We start from the raw sequence: 21,082 nt of genomic DNA, 5'->3' as shown, positions 1-21,082 counted from the left end.
AGTAAACAAATGCTTCATTTATAACTACAAATTGGCATTTCTCTTGAAAATAAAATCATAAAAGATTTGGCGAGGTATCGTTTTAGATGATCTGCTACAATAAGGTCAAATTTTAAAATTTATTGTTGTAATGAGATACCTCATTGTGATGTCCTACATCCAAAAATAAGTTAGTGTAGTGGACAAAGAATTCAAAATCGCCATTTCCTAAAAAACTGATTTATCGATTTTATGTTTCATAACTAGATACTTCATTAACAGCTGTACAACATACTAGCGTAATTCATTTGTTTCACAGATTTCAGAAAGGCTACTGGTGAAGTGTGTTTTTGTTCCGATTTTTTTTTTTTTTTTTTTCAAAATGGCTCTTATGATCATCTTGGTATTTCATAAATAAACATTTCCTTACTAACCCTAGGAGGCATAAGCTAATTTGTTTTAAAGAATCCATAAAGGATGGTTTGCTGATAGTATGTTTTCTTCGGCCGAAATTTTCCGAAAGAAGTGTTTGTAGTAAGATCTTTGAAAGCATGACGTTTATTCTTATAAAGTTCAGCAAGAGAGTGTCGCATCCATCAAAGATCACTTTTCCCATTCTGTAGCAGTTCTCAACTCCCAGTTGTTTCAGAGATGTTTATACAAACATTTGCTATATGAGTAGAACTTAGCAAGTACATTTTACCACTGAAGAAGACGGAAGTTATGGACATACACCGTGTGCGTGGGTTTCCTCGGAATTCTCCCACTTTCTTCATTTTACCATTTCATTCATTTCTCATCATCACTGTCTCCTTTAGCCTAGCCGGCATAACTGTGGGATGTAAAACTCAAAGATTTTATTTCATTTCAAGACGGAAGTTTGTTGAAACTGTTTGATACCATGTTCAATACAACACATTTCTTGGTAGTAAGTCAGTTTAATTATTCAACATTACATTCTGTAACCTATCAAATGGATCCCTCTAAATTTACTTTTCGTCGAAAATATTCATAAGGCAGTATTGTTTCTTCACTCAGTGCACTTACACGTGCTACGAGGAATCGTGTTATATGTATGTGTGTGTCTTTCAAAGTTACTGTCGATAGTTTGTTAGTAGTTGTCTTAGTTACTTCTTCAGTTTCAGTGGGATATCGACATATTTCACGTTTTCTCACATAATCATCTGCTTTGCTGTTGTCGTTACAGTCCAAAGTGGCAAAGCAAAAACTCTCAGCTTTCAAGCCACAATAGTTCATCACCGGAACATAGAGAGAAGAGAAAAAAATATTAATAAGAATATAAAAGAATTCACAACACATTGGACGATGTGTCACTTTAGTTAGCTATTGTATGTTGTGTTTTCTCAACTGGTTCTCTCGTCATTTGCGTGTCCTTATAATATTTGCACTTTATTAATGATAACATGTCTATATGTATAATTCAATTGTTACTTTGAGAATTGATACTACATTAAATAGTCATATTTCCATTATAATAAAAGTAAGTTTTATTTTCCATTTATTTATTTTTATTTTTTTCCTGTGTAGAGGAGGTCAGAAGAAACAGCTGACTTGCTAGCGGAGAAGTCTCGGGTAGCTGAAGAAGAAGCCATGTTACTTAATCAAAAGGCTGCCGAAGCAGAACAAGAAATTACGAGAATTCGACTTAGTGCCATGAAGGTAAATTTTAATACTAATAAATATAGTGAAACGAGTAGTAGTATTCGAATTTTCATATGAAGAGCAATTTTGTATCTTTCTTTTCACCACATTGTCTGTGAAATAGTGTTTTGTGCTTCGTACAAAGTGGTTAATTTGTGTTTAAGTTTCTTATAATGTAAAATTAATGCATTAGTGCATAATGTCCACAATTGAGGGTGGTGAACGTAGCAAAATCGTAAGAATTTGGATTGCTTATCTTTTTTAAAATCACGTTTTTAAAAAAAGGAATTTTAGTCTTATGAGGTTACTTCTCCTACCCTAATTACCGTAGATTCATGATTTGGGCATCATTATCTTCAGAATGAATGAGCTTTTCCGAATAATCCTACATTTTATTTATTTATTTATTTGTTAGTTAATAAAATGAATTTAAATATTCTTTGTGGTTGTTTTCTAATATTGAACAACTTTCATTTGTAGACTGAAGAAGAGAAACTGCTTCTGGAGCGGAAAACTCGGGAAGCAGAGATGCTAACTGCTCGCCTAGTGGAGGAATCTGAGCGCAGGGCCGCCGAGGCCGAACGTCTAAAAGATGAGCTTCTGAGAGCTCGCGTTGCGGAAAAACAAGCGAAAGAAAAGTTACTGGAGTTCCTATCTCGAAATTCGTACACGAATGTCACGGTAAGGTTTTCTACGCTTTGTATTATTATTCTAAGGAAATTTAAATTGTGTTTTTGTTATTCTTATATCTGTTTTAGTCTTCATAGTTGTATACTGTAAATATGAATACAGTAAAAAAATGCGTTATAGAGTCTTTTATATTAGGAAAATAAAATAGTTTACGAGTATTAATTATAATCCACTAATAAGGAAGTTCAAAGTCGATTTATTCGAGAAAAGTTGATCATTTGGTTTCTGAGTGACGGTGTTGATTTTGTAGTTTAAAATAGGAAATGTGAATATGCCGTTATAACTGAAATGAATCTCATTGAAGGCTGCAAAATAATACGTGTACATGTTATTTTGAATGTGAGGATTTGTAATCTGAGGAGGAAAATCTCGATTATAGGTCGCACCATGATTTTTCAACCCAAAATGTAGGAAGAAAAGTGCGGCCTATATTCGCGCAAATACGGTATTTGTATAATTAACAAAATAGCTTGGGAATTTCACACTTTATTAATTCATCAATTATTTCAAATTATTTCATTTTAATTTTCATATATTTGTTATCGAAGGCTGATGACAAATTTATACGAGTCATCCTATTTTTATTAGTAAGTAAATAAGTTTAAAAAACACAGGGGACAGTGCATATAAATGCGTTCAGCAAGCATGTATCTGCCATATGTCATTTGTTAAGTTAACATTTATCAATGAGATTTTTTTTTTTTTTTTTTTTTTTTTGATTTTCATATTTATTTATGGCATATTATTTGCTGTAGCCCGTTCCGAATTTGTATCCGTCTGGACAAGTTGTACCTTCCGATCTACAAGCTGACTTGCAGGCGTTGCAGCTCGATGCAGAACCTTTGCCTGCAGATTTGACATCATATGAACTTATCACTGATGGAGATATGGAGCAGCTATCGTTGGAGATTGAAAAAGAAAGGTACGTACATGTGTAGCATTTATTTAAGGTAAGAGTGCAGTTATACACTATTAATTACACCTTATGAGCACCCATCGGTAATCGAACCACGCGGTTTTCATTATTAGTTATAATTCTGAACTTGTATGTCTTAACATATACCTTCATTTTTTTTTCTAAATAATGAAGAATTCCAGCAATGAAGTGAAATGTAGTGATGGTCCAAAATTGATAGTTTTTATCCATTTAGTCGTCCTTTTCTGTTTTCACTGTGTAAGGTTTTCTGAAAGTATCTTCAGACCTTTTTTTTTTTTTTTTTATCTGTAGCCAGGTTTTGGTGTCTTTCCATTTAATCTTCGTTCCTTAAGGATCTTTCGTATGTTTTCATCCCACACTCGCCTTCTCCTGTTTCTCTTTCCAGTAGGTTTCGCCACACATACTTTTCGCAGTATCCTGTTCTCCATTCTTCGTACATATCCTAGCGATCTTACGTGGATCGTTCAATATATGTTTCCCTAAGCTGTAAAAAATTTATTTTTTAAAATACATTTGTGAACTATACATCCATGTGTAGGTGGGTCCTTCCTCACCTATTCACATAATTCCCATTGAGATTCAGGCATTTGTCTCACCGTTGCACCAATTTGACCAAACACGTTGCAGGAAATCAGGGCTCTGGCTATTTAGGACTCTCCTTACACTCCGTTTCACTTCTTCATCACCAATTAACAAGAGACCAGGTCGCTTATAACGAACCTGAACTCTTCTTTGTTAGGTTATTAAAATACTTAATCAGAAATCTTTATATCGTATCTAGATCACTTTGTTTGTATCTATCTTACTACAACAGTAATCTACACAAAATCAATACTTCGTAAATCTTCTTTAATCGGGTTTATTCTTTATCTGTACCTTTATCGTAGTTTCATATAAATCTCTTAAATCATATTACTCATTATTATCATATCTTTTTGTAATCTTGAAATCCTAAATCATATCTTTTGTAACATCAACAATCTATATCTTCATTACATCTATATCTTTTCTATTTGCACATACTCATGCCCAAATTACCTTAGAAACGGCTAGTGCACATTTTTCAAACAGTTTCTATTTGCTATGAACTCTTACATTCTAACATTCTTCAGGGAAAGTCAATTCGACAAAAGCGACCTGGTCTCTTCTTTCTGACGATGACGTTCATCTTCACTCAGCACTTAAACAAGACACAAAATTGAAGAATTAGGGTGGCTGCCCTATTCTCTATACAGTCTCAATTTAGCGCCGAGTTACTTCTGTCTTTTTGCAGTGTTAAAGTTTGCATTGCAAGGTGAACCTTTCGAAACAGGTGAAGTGAAGCGGAATGTGACGAAAGTGCCCAATAGCCAAACCCCTAATTTTAAATTTTTTTTTTAAATTTTTATTTTTGTTTTTTTTTTATTATTATTATTATTATTATTATTATTATTATTATTATTATTATTATTATTATTATTATTATTATTATTATTATTATTATTATTATTATTTTGCAAAGGATTTGGACAAATTAGTGCAACGGTGAGACAAATGCCTGAATCTCAATGGGAATTATGTGGAGAGGTGTAGAAGGACCCACCTACACATATACGTATAGATTACAAATGTACCTTAAAAAATATTTTACAGCTTAGGGAAACTTATATATTGAACTACCCACGTATATTCCTATTTCTATGTGCATTTTGAGAGCTGTATCTATAATTCACATTAGGGTGGGCCGAAAAAATTTTTTTCAGATATTCAGGATTGAGTAGTTATCAAAAGTTGTGTATTGGTACGAAATGAAGCCATGTCAAATATGTTGATTTTAAAACAATATTTAACCGGGCCCCCGTGGCCCTAAAGTTCCTAATTTTTTGTTCAAATAAAATGGTTTTAGGTAATAAGAACATTTTACCAGACAATACTATTAATACATAAAACATGAAACACATGGTTTCAATATACGCAAATAACTATTAAGAGCTTAACTAACTTTCATAACTACCATATTAACACACGAAAAACCTTTGTGTTGAGCCCACCTCAGAACTCTCAAACTTTAAGAGAATATCACTTTTTCGCATTTGGATGCAAAATGCATAACACTGGCTTTCCGAAGGCTGCGCTTACATTGCTGAATTCAAATAAACTAAAAACAATATGGCTGCGAGCCTCTCTTCCTGTATTGTCTTGTCTTCGAATTAAGCATATGATTTTGAATTACAACTCAAAATGCAAAACGATCATTAACCCCATTAAGAAATGAGATATACCCATTAAGAGCCAAATTAAAGAAATTTAAGAACGGTGCTCAGAAGTTATGTGATATTTTCTCTTGCAAATGCTGCGATAGATTAACCTGTAAGTGTTGTAAATCAAATTATGTACCGCTTTTGGAGTGGGAGCTTATATTAGATCAGAGAAATCAGAGACAAACGACGACTTGCAATGTAGATGAAGCAGAAACCCATAGGCTCAAAAGAAAGCATGACACACAGATCGATTATGATGCTGCGGTACCAATTACAAGAGGGTTACAATCATTAGCCTCAATCCCGTACTTGGAACATACATTAAGCGCTTCCACCCCGAATTCAGACGATGAAGACTTCGCATGGAGCTATCGTTTAGAGAATAAAATCTAAAGTAAACCTAAATAAACAAACGTGATCCCTAAACAAATGAGTACCGCAAAAGATTTAACAGATATATCGAATAGGTCGGCTGCTAAAATTGTATTCGCTGTTTTAGAAGATATGAATTTACTGAACAAAACTAACTAAGACAAGGTAGTACATAAAAACAAAATCCGTACGAAACTAGCAAAAAAGAAAATAAAAAAGAAACCGTCTACAGTGTAAAGCTACTAATTTTAAGGGTCTCTATTTTGATGGCCGAAAATACCACACTATAGTTCTAACTGACAATTGCAGTAGGCAAAGCACTGAAGAATATGCGGATTATATCGATTTGACCGATTGGTCAGAAGTAATAGTAACGAAACCTCTAATTTCGGCTAACGTATCAATAGAAGAAACAATCGAAATGATTGTGGAAAAGAGGAGGTTTCAGTTTGTCACGTTCCCCTTCCACACACAGGCTTTGGAGAAGTGTCTAAAGGTAGTAACAGAATCTTCTTCAGAAGTATGCGGTAGTGTTGCACGAGACGGTTATATTCTCGCAAAACTGGAAGCACGAAAGTATCTACCAAGGTTCGGACATAAATCTCAATATTTTGTTCCAAGATTCAGCTAAGGAGCTTTAAGTAAGAGGAGGGTGGGTGTGAGGAACTCGCTGTGTAGCCATCTTCACGTGGTGAGTTCTGCGCTGGTTTGGTGTTTGTTGGTCAATTTTTCAACCTTACCTTATGTATTTGTGTCCGTACTATTATATCTACTAAACACCAATCAGGCGAAGAGCTGCACATCAGATCAGAACATTTAAAATCCTGGGGTCAAGTTAAAGTATTAGGAATCTTAACCAATTTTCTATACATACTTAAAATAATGGTATATATATATATTTTAAAAAATAACACTTTTCGGACCCGCAGGGCCTTTTGAAATATTTTTATCTGCCTCTGTTTTGAGGAAGAAACATAGCATTATACAACTTTTGCACGGTACTCAAACTTAATTTTCTGAAAACAAATATTTCAATAATATTTTCACTACTCACAACCATATTTTTTTCAGCATTAACGTTCTTTTGGGCTCCCGGGGCCCGGTTAAATATATTTTTATCCGGCTCTGTTTTGGCGAGAAAACATGACATTATAAATTTTGCACGGTACTCAAACTTAACTTTCTAAAAAAATATATTTCAATAATATTTTCACTATTCACAAAAATTTTTTTTTTCAAAATTAACGTTCTTTGGGGACCCCGGGGCCCGGTTAAATATCTTTTAATCCGTCTCTGTATTGGTGAGGAAACATAATATAACATTATACAACTTTTGCACGGTACTGAATCTTAACTTTCTAAAAATATATTTTAATAATATTTTCATTGCTGGCTACTTTCTTTTTCAAAATTAACGTTCGTTCGGGCCCCCGGGGCCCGGTTAAATATCTTTTTATCCGGCTCTATTTTAGTGAAGAAACATAATATTATACAACTTTTGCATGATACTCAAGCTTAACTTTCTAAAAAAAATATTTCAATAATATTTTCACTACTCACAACTTTTTTGTTTTCAAAATTAACGTTCTTTGGGGCCCCTGGGGCCCGGTTAAATATCTTTTAATCCAGCTCTGTTTTGGTGAGGAAACATAATATAACATTATACAACTTTTGAACGGTACTGAAACTTGACTTTCTAAAAATATATTTTAATAATATTTTCATTGCTGGCTACCTTTTTTTAAAAAAATTAGCGTTCTTTCGGGCCCCCGGGGCCCGGTTAAATATCTTTTTATCCGGCTCTATTTTGGTGAAGAAACCTAACGTAATATTATACAACTTTTGCATGGTACTCAAACTTAACTTTCTAAAAAATATATTTCAATAATATTTTCACTACTCGCAACTATTTTTTTGAAAATTAACGTTCTTTGGGGCCCTCGGGGCCCGGTTAAATATTTTTTAATCCGGCTCTGTTTTGGTGAGGAAACATAATATAACATTATACAACTTTTGCACGGTACTCAATCTTAATTTTCTAAAAAAAAATTTTTTCGGCCGTTTTTGGCCCACCCTAATTCACATACCATTAATTACGAGTTATATAAATTTTGAGCCATTTTTATATATTAATTGCAGAAAAAGCATATAATTCTTCATAAGTTACCAGATGAAGGTATATGTGAAGAAGTGTATCTAATCATAAAAACTGCGCATTCGGCACGGGAGAACTGGTTCAATTTTTGGGGAGTGCTGATGCGGTTCGGATCCAACGTTTGGTTGTAAATATACCTTCGTAAGGCTATTGTGCTGAAATTATAAATCATCCAAGAGTTGAATATGAAGAATTTCTTTCTGAAGAAAGTATACCAGTGGAAATAGCTTAATTACACTATAATTCAGAAATTCCATATTCAGTTCCTATAGCGTCTCTTTGGTATGTTTTAATTTTTCATATGCATAGTGTGTTATAATAATAGATACAAATCTAAGAAATAAATAGTAGTGTTAACACGTTCATTACCAGCAGTTACACAACATATTTTGAAATGCTCAATTGAAAGTTGTTTTATTTCTATACTATAAACCAGAAAAATTCCAAATTTTGGACATCAGATGATGATCTAGTATGATCTGATACAAATACAAGAGCGAATGTGTTAAATTAGTTTAATAAAATACCATTATGTTAAATTTGATTTAATTTTGTACAGTTTGTCATTTAGATCGTTATCGATTTAAAAAAAAAAAAAAAAAACGTATTTTTAAAATGAGAAATTTCTTATGATTACTAATAGTTTTGAAAATTGTATTTGTAAATGCTAGGTTAGCGGAAGAGCGTGGAGCATGGAAACTTCTCAGTTGCAGGAAGTGGCCTGCCAATAATGGCAGAATACCTATGATGATGAGTAAATTATAATGGCTAAATCGTGATATTATTTTATTAACTAGTTAAATTAAAGGTTTTAGAAATACAGAAATGAAATTAGTGACAATCCGAAATAGATTGTAATAAAATGTATAAAACGGTGGTAGGCTAGTGGTTTCCCTTTCCTTACAATATGTTGGAGGCACCTGGCTCGAATCCCGTGACCGCCTGTCCTGAGAAGCTTTCCAGTTTTTCCATCAAACAATTACCAGGATGATATCTCAGCGAGTAAATGTCGGGGCGTTACTATTAGATAAAGGCCTTAAACGTCTTCCTTTCCTCTTGTTCGTTATTGTTGATTATTTATGACTCCATCTACTAACGTTTTCAAAAAAAAAAAAAAAAAAAAAAAAAAAAAAAAAATCCATATAGTGCTGAGTTGTGTGTATGTTTTAATATGATTTTCTCTTTTTATCTTCTTTTAGAGTGGAATATTTAGAAAAGAGCAAACACTTACAAAACCAATTGCGTGAATTGCGTTCAGAAATCGAAGTTTTGAAAGTGGGTGAGAAGCAAACAGAACTAGATCATTTGTACGAAGAACAAGTAAGGATAGGCGAAAACAAATACTCAACGTTAAGGAAGGTAAGTTTTACTCAAATTAAGCATTTAATAATTAACTTATTATAACACTTCAAAATTCAATAACTGCGTATTATGTAGTCTTCCTGTTCCTCTGTAGGCGTAAACACAAGCTGTAATCACTTAAGAGAGAGGCACGGTAGCTCAGTGGTAGAGCGCTTACCTCTGGTGCGTGGGGTTCCTAGTTTGATCCCCGGGCAAGTAAGTTTGTGGTAGACAACATCATGTCCGTGTTCTCTCGAGGTACCTGTTTCCTCTCATGTTCTCATTCTATCATCATTCACTTGCTTTAATTATCCATCTCCTTTAGCCTAAAGGGCATAAGCGTGGGACGTTAAACTGGACGTGGACGTGGGACTTGGAAGATTTTATTTTTCTAATCACGTAAGAAATGATTAAAGTGAACGAGACAAAAAACAGTGTCCACCATTGAATTCTGTCGTGTGTCGGGTCAGGCCAGTCCAATCCGAACTGTTATAATCCACCTACGAAGATCCAGCGTGACGTCTTTTTGGTATGTCAGAGTTCTTCATCTAGAACTGTATGCTCAGGGTCCGAACTCTTTCACGTATTATTATATTGTCAGGCATTTGAGGAGGATGCCATGGACGAACGCACCGCCAGACATTCGTTCCAGAAGTTCAGGTCGGGAGATCTGTGCCTTTCTGATGAACCTACAGTGGGTGACCACAGATGTTGGATAACGAGTCTCTGAAAGCAACCATAGAGGAGGATAGTAATCAAAACATGTGGTTAACTGGCCGAACGTTCTCAGTTTTCGGATAAAACAGTCAAACTTTACCTGCACTGTATAGATGAGGTACAAGTTTACCACACATTGTCAGCAGTCAATAAGGTACAGCGAGTAACAGCTTTTTGTCGTTACTGTTCGACAGTGCAACAAATTCATTTGGTTAAAAGTTCACAAGAACGAAAAGTGGGTTCAGTATGATACTCCCAAGCGTACCAGATATTGATTGTCATCAAGTGACCCTCTGTCTCATATCTTAAAACTGTCTCAGTACCTTCGCAAGATCACATTCTGCGTATGGTGGACTAGACGCTAAGTGGTATATAACGAGCTCTTATCACCAGGCTACACCATCACTGCGAGCCTGTATTCGCAGCAATTGCAACTGATCCAACATGTATTGCATCAGGAGCTCGCCCGACCTAGCTCCATGGGAAAGCCGTCGAAAGTGAAACATACCTAAGACATGCACTCTCCCACTTCTTTGCGTCCGATCTTCGAGTTTGTCGTCAGGGCATTGCGCAGGTGCAGAAACGTTGGCAGAAGGTGCTGGATGCCGATGGAGATTACTTAGACATCTAATGTACTGTATGTCTTGATGTTTCTAACGATCGTGAATGGCAAGAACTTCTTTGGTTACTTTATAAAAGGACACCCTCATTTCAAAACGCCGTAAGATGCCCAAAGCCTACGTGGAAGTAAAGCTCTACGCTTTCCAGACTTGGGCACATAAAGGTAAAGTAATCAGCACTTTACTCCAGCCGCCTTATCCCCCCCCCTTTCCCCGTACCCATTTTATAGAGACAAGGTGAACCGGTGAACTGTACGGGAACGAGGCTTCGTGACTGCACTGGAGATCGACCCCAGTTTGTAGGTAGACGCCTTACCGATTACACCACTACAACTCTATCCGTTTCTTCTTATTATTAAATGATAATTTATGGTTCTTTGCGTGTTTTCAGAAAGTAAATCGAAAAAATTGTACTAATGCTGTAGAATAATTAACTTCTCAAATATTCAGAGGTCTGGAGACAATTGACACTTTTAATTACTTTGTTTAACAAACTGATTAATACAAGGATTTTTAAACATATGTGTTGTTAACACTGTTGATACTTGCTACTCATCAAACTTCCGACTACACGTGGAAGGAATGCATGCTAGATACATATGGGCTTATGTGATGCATATGAGGACCATTGTCAGATGGACTAGGGTTTTTGCCAATGGTCATGAATCAATCGCGGAAGAACTTAATGGTGGACACAGTAACAGATCCACACCACCTGGATGCACTTCCCACATTGCTGGAGAATGATCACCGATAGACGTGTAGTGAAATTAGCAAATAAACTTGACATTTCATCTTCCTCTGTGTATCAGGTATTAATTCAGGACTCGGAATTTATGGATGTGAATGTGCATGCATTCAGCATCACCGTTAGCAATTGTTAATTGTCATACAGCACAAGTGGTAAAGGACTTACTGAGTAATGGTGTTGGGAAGTATTGCAGGATCCGCCTTATTCGCCTCACATGAGTCTTTGCGACTGCGATTTAATTCTCAAGATAAAGGAATCGCTAAGAGGAAAACTCTTTAGAGATGTGCCGAGCATCATTTCGCTCATAGGGCGGTCTCTGCGCCACTGGCACGAAAGGGAGCCATCAGTGGCCTCCACTATTGCCAGATATGTGGAAACGTGGTCTCACAACAGCAGGAAATTACATCGAAGGATTATAAATAATTCCGTGGGCATATGGGTATATCATTTTTCATTTCACTTTGTCAGACGTGTTGCCACAAATATATATATATATATATATATATATATATATATAAAATAAAGGGCATGGAACCCTAAATATATATACAATTTACGTAGGATGGATCACTTAACTTGACCCGCACCTGCAACTTCCAAACTAATTAATAAACGCGGAAATTTCGTACGAAGCAAAAATCAAGAGGAGAGGAAATAGTTTGACATACTCTGCAGTACCACCTAGATTTACGGTGTTGCCAACCCATCATAAAATTGTATTTTCTTCAAATGACATTATGTCAGATTATCACAATTCAAATCTACATGCTAAACGAAAATGTACACATGTATTTGCTATTCAGTGTTACAATCCAACATTTGGAAGCCTCTACAACAGAAGTAACGAAGACGATTGAGTCAATGCGCACAAAGTTATCAAAGTATCGAATATTGTGATGATGTGGTCACACATTTCGAAGAAATGGGAAGAAAGTTAGAAAAGATTTAAAATTTGACTTTTTAAAAAGTCTCTATTCCACAGAAGTGTTTAAATAAGTATTTTATCTAAGAAGGACTTGCGTAGTTTACAATAGACGAACAAACGATTTTGCCATTTACAGAAACTTGATGTTTCAAACTGTTCCGGAATATGAAAAACAGGGTTAAAGATTGTTATATTCCTTTCTCGCCATTAGTGCGGGAGAGAGAGGATTACGAAGCCTCATTCGTACTGTGAAAATGTAGTTTGATAGCTCTAAATTTCAGTAGCGCATCCCAACCTTGCATAAATACTCTTCAAAGGCGCAGGTTACATGTGTGTGAAAGGATAAACAGTTATTTTACAGAAATAAATGGATACATATAAATACCCTTGTTGATCCTCAGAATTAAACCGGCTAAGATATATTTTCAATTGTTCGGTTCAGGTGTCATTGGTAACAGGGAGAAAATTAAGGGTAACGCGAGAAGGGAAATACAACAAAGGAAATACTAGAAAAAAATAGTGTTCTTTTGTAAATAATGTATATAACAATGTTCTGTTTTGTTTTTTACTGTGTTGCCTTTTCCCATTTGTGTCACCATTGTGTTTCTTTACTCATATTTTCTTCTGATACCGATAACGGCTGCAGTGAACAAATCGAAGAGCTTTATTGAAAGAACCAATAATAATAATATCTTGTAATCACTAACGCCACAAACAACTTTTAATCAAGATACATATATACGAAGGGAAGTCAAAAAGTAAAGGGACTTGTAATTTCTCGCATTAGAGTTTGGTAACATCGCTAGTGTCCAGCGCTGAATTAGTGTCGTCTGCAACACTTCTATGCAACGTGTCACTCTCATTCCCGCGTTAGTCGTTGGAGGGTAGCAGACCATTAAACATGGCAACTCCATTGCTGATCTGCACCAAGGAAGAGATGAGGGCTGTGATTCGTTTTTTTGTTTGCGCAAGGTGTTAAACCTGCGGAAATTATTCGTCGAATGCAAGCGCAGGATAGTGACAGCTGTTTATCGCGAAGCAAGATCTACGAATGGATAGAGCGTTTCAAACAGGGAAGAACTTCTTCATGTGACAAGGAAAGATCGGGCAGCCCATCAACATCAACGACTGAAGACAATTCGAAAGTTGTTGAGGGTATGGTAATGGAAAAACAGACGAACCACAGTGGACGAAATCACCAATACTTCACGCATCAGTCATGATTCAGCGTATTCCATCTTACACGACAGGTTAAATTTTCGGGAAGTATGTGCAAGATAGGTCATGAAAGAATTGTCAGCGCAGCATAATGCAGAAAGGTTGGACGTCTCACGTAAACATTTGGCCCGTTATCGTCGGCCAAACGGACAGTCGAAACAATAAAGGAGTTGGGATTCGAATTGCTGGAACACCCTCCATACAGTCCAGACCTGGCTCCAAGCAATTTTCTTATGTTTGGACCGTTGAATTAAGCGCTCAGGGGAAGAAAATTGCAACCGATGCAGAAGTCATTGATGCGGTGCAAAATTGGTTACAGGTGCAACCGAATTTTTTTTCGTCGGAACAAAACAACTTGTGAAACGTTGGGAAAAGTGAGTTGAAGTGCAGGGAGATGATGTAGAAAAATAATGTATGTTCAGTTATTTATCATTAGAATAAATGTACCTTTTCTCAAAAGTCCCTTTACTTTTTAACTTCTCATGTGTGTATATATATATGTATGTATGTATGTAAAAATGTTATGCTCTAGTGGTAAGGTTGGTGTTAAACTTTAAGAAAAATATTTTCGTCTGTAGGCACAAGAATGTATAGAGGTAAAGGTAGGCGTGCTTGAAACAGAAGTTCTGAAGAGAAACGTTTTGATAATTGAATATTCCCTGTTGTTTAACATGCTAACTTCTCTTTCTTCCTCCTGTCTTTCTTTCGTTGGGGGTTAGGATAAGCTCCTGTGGGAGGTAAGCAAATCGACATTTTGGAGTACCATACTCGTTCTGCACTCTTTAATTCTGGCATTAACAATACCCATGAGCTCAGATAGTGGCATGTTTACTTAGATTTATAATTTTAGTCATAGAACATTAGAGTGCACGCTGTAAATGATGAATGAGTACAGTTCTGGATCTCTGGAGTACCAAACGTTGTCTCTCTTCTTTTTCATTTTTTTCCCTTTACTTCATGTAAACACTCGGCGTATTAATCCCAAGGGTGCACTCGATGTCGTTGTATGTCACTCACGGATTATCACTAATCATCTGCTCCATAGGATTAATGTTTTCCTTTGTCATTGCTGTTGATCGTCTTCCACTGCGCCCCTCATCTTCTAATGAGGTCTAGCTCCGCTTAAAATCTGAAAAGCAACGAAATACTGTTGCACGCGATGATGCGCACTCTCCAAAGGCTCGTGTCGATCTTTCCACCGACTCCGTTCATTTAAACCATGACGTGCAAACCCCCCCCCCCCCTTTTTTTTTAACTTCTCGGCCCCGTTGTAAATGGTTGCAGCTCCAGCCATTTATAGCAGCACCGCTTTTCACATCGTAATGCATGATCGTCGCGCGACTGGGCGAATTCACTTACAAAGGAGGGGGTGCTTCTTATGCAAGCAAAATTTTATTCCTGCCATGTCCCGTTTGTCTGTATCTCAAAACTTTCTTAGTCATCCTCGTATCATGTTCTATACGTTAATTTGTGCTTGTTTTCGTAGTTAATTTTAATTAATAAATTCTAAAATAAAATTCTAAAACGTAAAATTGGTTAGGGTTATTAAATAATTTAACAGTAAAGGTTGAAATTAAAATTAATTCTGATGAGGTGATTTCATACGGATGATTGATATGGCATCTTTAATACAGACTAGTTTTATTATAACTCACTCTGCGACGTTGAAAGTCAGAATTATTGTTGCTCACTTCCTGGAAACTCAACTGATACTTGCATCCCACGAACATTTATTATTCTAGCGATTTGACAAAATTCTCTTAGATATGTCTAATTATCCGTGAAAATTGGCTTAAAGTACGTACTTAAAAAGTTCCTGGGGCATGGTGGTTCAGTGGTAAAGCGATCACCTTTGGGGGTCCCAACTCTCGCCAATTGGGCTTTGTGGTGAACAAATACTTCGTTCGTGGGTTTTCTCGGGGTTCTCTCATTTCCTTCCACTTTTGTCATTCTCCCATTCTCCTCAATATTGTCGTCTCTCTCTCTCTTTAATCTCGGTGATAATCATGGGTGTCTAAATTAAAAAATAGGAACTCTCACAGAATGCAACTTTCCGTTCACTGTCTCTTCGTCTTTTTTGTACCATATAGTTCTTTGAGATTACTTTCAAAATCCATAGTGTTTGTTTATTCATTTCTAAGAGTTATTGATTCTTTTTCATACTTGTAAAGCACAGCCCGGAAAAATTATAGTATTTTAAGTTTCTACTCTCGATGTATGATCAAATTCAATAAGAATACAACTGCTATATAATCTTAGAGCATAACGTTTGGTATTTTGGGGATACTGTTTTTGCGAGCGTTATTCCCTAATTAACAGGTTCATCATTATTATTATTATATTAATTTATTGCTTGTAAGTAAAGCATACCATTAAATCAGACTGTTTTGTAATTTGAAATGTAATGAATAACGTGAATGCGCGTTTCTGTTTCAGGTGAAATCTGGCTCAACAAAAGCTCGTGTTGCATTCTTCGAAGACCTCTGAAGTCTTACGGTCGCCATTTCTTTCTCAAATGTTGATAGCTTGTTAATAGTATATCCTTAATTGAACGTGTATTCTGAATGGTACACAGCTATATGTTATTTCAACAGCAATTTATGCTGTATTGTTCTCTGTATAGTATCTGTAGATAGATAGACATGTATGTGCGTGTATTACAGTCAGTACTTGTTAATTGTCACTCTGCTGTCTAATAATGAACTAAAGTGTTGTTATCTCCCATTCTTTGCAAAAGGTATGTTTTAATATTATTTGTAATTAGTGACCAAGTTTTATCCCTAATTTATACCTACAGAATCCCTTACGTCGTGAGTTGATATCATTAAGTGTCTGACATTTGCATGGTTATTTGCAGATGTTGATGCGTTATAGGTGGAATAGATAGAACGGCATTATTGTATGGTTCATTAGGTTAACTCAGTATTGTGATGTTCGAAAGTTGGATACCAGTTACGTTACATATACTTGTGTATAAGTCATATTGAGGATAACTTGAACACCCAGCTGCCGTTCAGAAGTTGATCCTTTATTCTCTAGTAGGATATCATTCAAGAAGAGCACACGATCTTCGTCTTTTGTACATCTATTGGTTAAACATAAACCAAACCACTTGGCGTGACAGTCCATTTGAGGGCCTGAGCCGCTCCAACGCCATCTGTCAGCGATCGGCTGAACCACGTCCACCCTAGCGACGAGCACGGCTACTAACCGGCCTATCGGGAGATTTCTAGACCTAATGGCCGTTACGTCTGTTTTCACGTGACTTCCCAGTTTGCCTCACGACGCTGGGTGGACGCCGAAAATTGGGAAGCACCGGTCGGGGATCGAACACGGGATCACGTGGAACGTGAATCCAACGCTGTAATCACTGGACTACGGTATTCCCTATTAGTTAAACAAATAACCTATAAATGGAGTAATGAGTCTTGGCGTCATCCATAATCCAGCGACTAGAGCGCATTGTTTTGGAGCACGAAGTCCCGGGTTCATTTCCCGATGGGAGAACATAAAGGTTCAGATCCCACTTTAAACTGTAGGTCTCGTCCTATATAGCTACGCATTTGACAGCGGAAGTTTTTTTTTATTATTTATTTATTGTGCAATGTTCGTGTGTAATGGTCAGTGTCATTCTGATTTTAGGAAGTAATAATAAAGTTGCAGAAGAAGAACTTAAGCACTTGCGTGATTGGCTTGAAATTAAAAAAAAAAATCTATTAGATCGTTAGATAACTTGATTTTAAGTGATTTTTCCATTAACCTTACCAAAGAAAACGGTAGTCTTTAAAATAAGACGTAATCTCTCATTGATTTTTTTTAAAGGTTAGAGAAAAGAATTTTATTTGAAAGAAGCAGAGGCTTCTTAAATTCGAGTAACGTCCAATAAAGTAGCATTAACAGTAAGAGGCGTGAAATTTGATGGATACATTTGGTTTCACGTATCATCCGATCACATTTAAATTCATTTTAATGTACCAACTGCAGGGGTCTCGTGATACTTTATTAAAATCACGTAAGAATTGTAGACTCATACGTAGTGATAGGTGTGTGCTGTTGAATAAATAAATGTGTGGACAAATTTTCAAATTATCGCGGTGTGTATATATATAAGGCAGATATCTGATAGTATTTTCCGATCCAGAGGCAGTTCCTTCCGCTTTAATCGTGTTACATTAACATTAACGAAGCGTAAAATAAATTGTGTATAGCAGTACGGTGACTTGTAGAGCATGTACCGTTGGTGCAAAGATTCTCTTGTTCGATCCCAAGGCATGTTTGTGGTGAAAAACGTCATGTCAGTTTTTTTCTTTGGGTTTCCCCTTACTTTATCATTAAAACATTTGTATTCCATTATCATTTACTTTTATTTATAATCCCTTTCTTTTAATGCTATATCATGACAAACTAAAGGTTTTATTTTATTTCGCAAGAAAACAGACACAATCGAGATGTCCCATATTCAGTTTCTTCTTCCACTCGGACTAAGGGGCCGCGGTGGCTCAGTGATAGAGCGTTCACCTCTGATGCATGGGGTCCTTAGCTCGATCCCAGTTTGCGCCAAGTGAGCTTTGTGTTGGACAAACACCGTGTGCGTGGGTTTTCTCGGGGCTCTCCCGTTTCCTCCCACTTTCTTCATTCCACCATTTCATTCATTTCTCATCATCATCGTCTCCTTTAACCTAGCCGGCATAACCGTGTAACTTAAAATTTAAAGGTTTCATTTCATTTCATTTTTACTCAGACTAAGTTTACCACTACACAGTGACTCCGTAATATATACATATTTTTTAACGAACTCTTGGTAGTTTTTGTTTGGAAGTTCTAACATAACGAAAAAGAGTGAGAACAAAACAATACTGACTTATTAGAGAAGAGTAGAGAAATAAAATTAAGGAAATACTTATTGATTGCCTGTAGCTGTTTGCAAGTACAAAGTAACATCTATTAACTGTATTTATTTGAGTATGCTCATGACGTAAGTAATTCTGTTCAGGGTTCACATCCCGAAATGTGTTTCTCATTTCATTTATACCTATGAATCAGTAAACTAGAAATTAACATTTTCGGGGTAAAATATATAATATTAACTTATTTCCTGTGTTAAGTTATCTACAGGAAGGGAAAAAGGCAAGAAGTCACAGCAAAATACTTACATGACTACCTCACTTGTAGTATTTGAGTTTATGTCAAATAATAAGCTTTGGTGTAACATCTGTCTGTATTGCTTCTCTAGTAACCAGTCATTATTATGCATTAAAATAATGTAGTTAAATCATGAGCTGTTAAAATGTAATGAGACATAATTGTTTCTATTGTGCTCAAGTATATCTCAAAGTAGATTGATATCTACAGTCAAACGTTGAATGGATTATTTTTAGTACAGTGATGTAAATCTTAAAAAGTTGTTAAACATGTGTATTGATATTTTAAAATTTATTTATGTGTTTGTTTTTCATGATCACAGTTGTAAAAGGTCTGTAGTGAAAAGTGAAAATTTTATATCAGCCATTCCGCACGAAAATATTTGGAACAGTATCAGTGAAAAGAATGAACTGGAATTTGAGAATGAGAAATATAAACGCGTAATAATTAGATTCAAGAAAGACAAAAGAGAACCTTGTTTGCATCCCTAGCAAAGAGCAAGATCGCAAGTTGTTCAGTTTACGATTGTATAGAAAATTGGTATGGTGCAATATGAAATCCAAAAAGCCAAATGGTTATTTTTGTAAAATTAAAACGCATCTCAAACATTATTTAATGTTCCTGTAATACATACATTATTGAGTTATGTCCACTTAATTTTCAGTTGCTCAAAATTCGCAGATTGACAACAGGCAATGGATATCAGGATATTTATATTTTCAATTAGATGTAAGTAATTAGGGAAGTTGATTTCCATATTAGTTCTTACATTTTGAAAAGAAAGAAAAAATATGTAGTATTTTTTATGATTTATTATTATTTTAGCTGATTATCAGGGACACGTAGCTTTGTTTCTCGAAGTATATGTAAGATAATAACGGCTAATGAAACAATGTTGAATTTGATTACGACAGTCATTCTCCAACTGTCTGATGTATGACGTAGCAGCGGGCTTTTATCTCAGAGTCAGCACAAAGAGAACAGATTGAGCAAAGAAGAGAAGGAGACGCGGTATGTGGAATAGAATAAAACAAGGATTAGCAGTGCTTGATTAGTTATGAAACAACGAGTCAGCAAAGCCATCGATAGCCATGTCACCATTGTCTTACATCAACGCTAGGTCTGCTGTCATCTTGCTCATTTTGTGTTTACCAAGAATACGAGCAGCAGACTGTGACTTCACAGAGCAATCAGTTCGAAATGACTGGATTTCGGAGGTAATGATGATGAAAAGAAATCTTTTATTCCCGTTATTTTTATAGATTTTCCGTAGTATTTATTTGTACGAAGGTCGTTCAGAAAGTAAAAGAACGTTTCGGCATAATTAAATAAAAACAAAAGATATCGGCACAAAATTGTATTTACAAAGCCACAGGACCTTACTCTACTTTTCTATGTAATCGCCATAGTTGTCAAGACATATGTTATAACTGGGACCAGTTTTTCAATGCCGATGTTATACTCATTTGCCGTCAAATATTTGAGCCAGGCTGTCTTTGCTTGCTTGAGTTCCTCATCGTTTGCGAACTGTTTTTCACCTAAAAAGATTTGTGTAGCGTGTTCAAAGTCAAACGTCGGTTTTCCTGAATTTTTTTCTTCGACTTTTTCCTTCAGTTCTTCCGTAACAAGTGATAGCCTACCACTCCGATCTTCATCATGCACGCTGGTCCTTCCTTGAGTAAACATAATGCACCACTTCTTTATTGATGACTCGTTCATTGCACTATCACCATAAACGTTCTTTATTTGCCTATAAATTTCAATAGGCTTAGCTTTATGAACGTTCAGAAAACGATTGACGCTTCGTACTTCACATTTGGTGGGATTTTTCGATTGGCGCTGCCATTTTGAATCGCTGCAAAAACAAGTAGTGTGACCGCACAACATTGAGACTCGACTTACACTGTGAGGTGAAGGAGGGAGCAATAACTGCCGCGCACGCGATCGCAGTGGTGGGGGGTTGGCGCCGCGCGATGCGCAATCGGTCTTTATATCCTGGACGGGCCTCATAGTTTTGTGCCTATCTATTCAAATGGTGTTTATTTTATTTAACAACATTTCACGTTATGTGGATATATATATATATATATATATATATATATATATATATATATATATATATATATATATATATATATATATATATATATATATATATATATATATATATTATAATTACATCATTATAACCATTGTCGAAAATATTATTTCAGGCCATTGATGGCAATATACTTCTTTGAAAAATTCTAGTTCACTCATATACTTAATAACTGCACGCTGGTTCTATAAAATTGAAAGATGTTTACACAGCTTGTACGTTTTTATATCAAAAC

At 35.7% G+C, this 21,082-nt stretch overlaps 1 protein-coding gene across 1 annotated transcript in view; it reads left to right on the top strand.

The window, feature by feature from the left end:
* Positions 1-20,825, top strand: part of Mer (ezrin/radixin/moesin family protein merlin) — a 56,748-nt gene extending 35,923 nt beyond the window's left edge. The window contains exons 9-13 of the mRNA XM_081768206.1: positions 1,528-1,659; positions 2,122-2,322; positions 3,087-3,253; positions 9,235-9,394; positions 16,044-20,825. Of these exons, the coding sequence (XP_081624332.1) occupies positions 1,528-1,659; positions 2,122-2,322; positions 3,087-3,253; positions 9,235-9,394; positions 16,044-16,094 (711 nt within the window). The 3' untranslated portion in view covers positions 16,095-20,825. The remainder of the gene's footprint in view (positions 1-1,527; positions 1,660-2,121; positions 2,323-3,086; positions 3,254-9,234; positions 9,395-16,043) is intronic.
* The last annotated feature ends 257 nt before the right edge of the window (positions 20,826-21,082 follow it).

The sequence above is a fragment of the Thermobia domestica genome, chromosome 8 (assembly GCF_964235325.1).
Source record: "Thermobia domestica chromosome 8, izTheDome1.hap1.1, whole genome shotgun sequence".
NCBI lineage: Eukaryota > Metazoa > Arthropoda > Insecta > Zygentoma > Lepismatidae > Thermobia > Thermobia domestica.
Note: the sequence above shows the minus strand (reverse complement) of the source record. Positions and strands in the feature narration are given on the sequence as shown.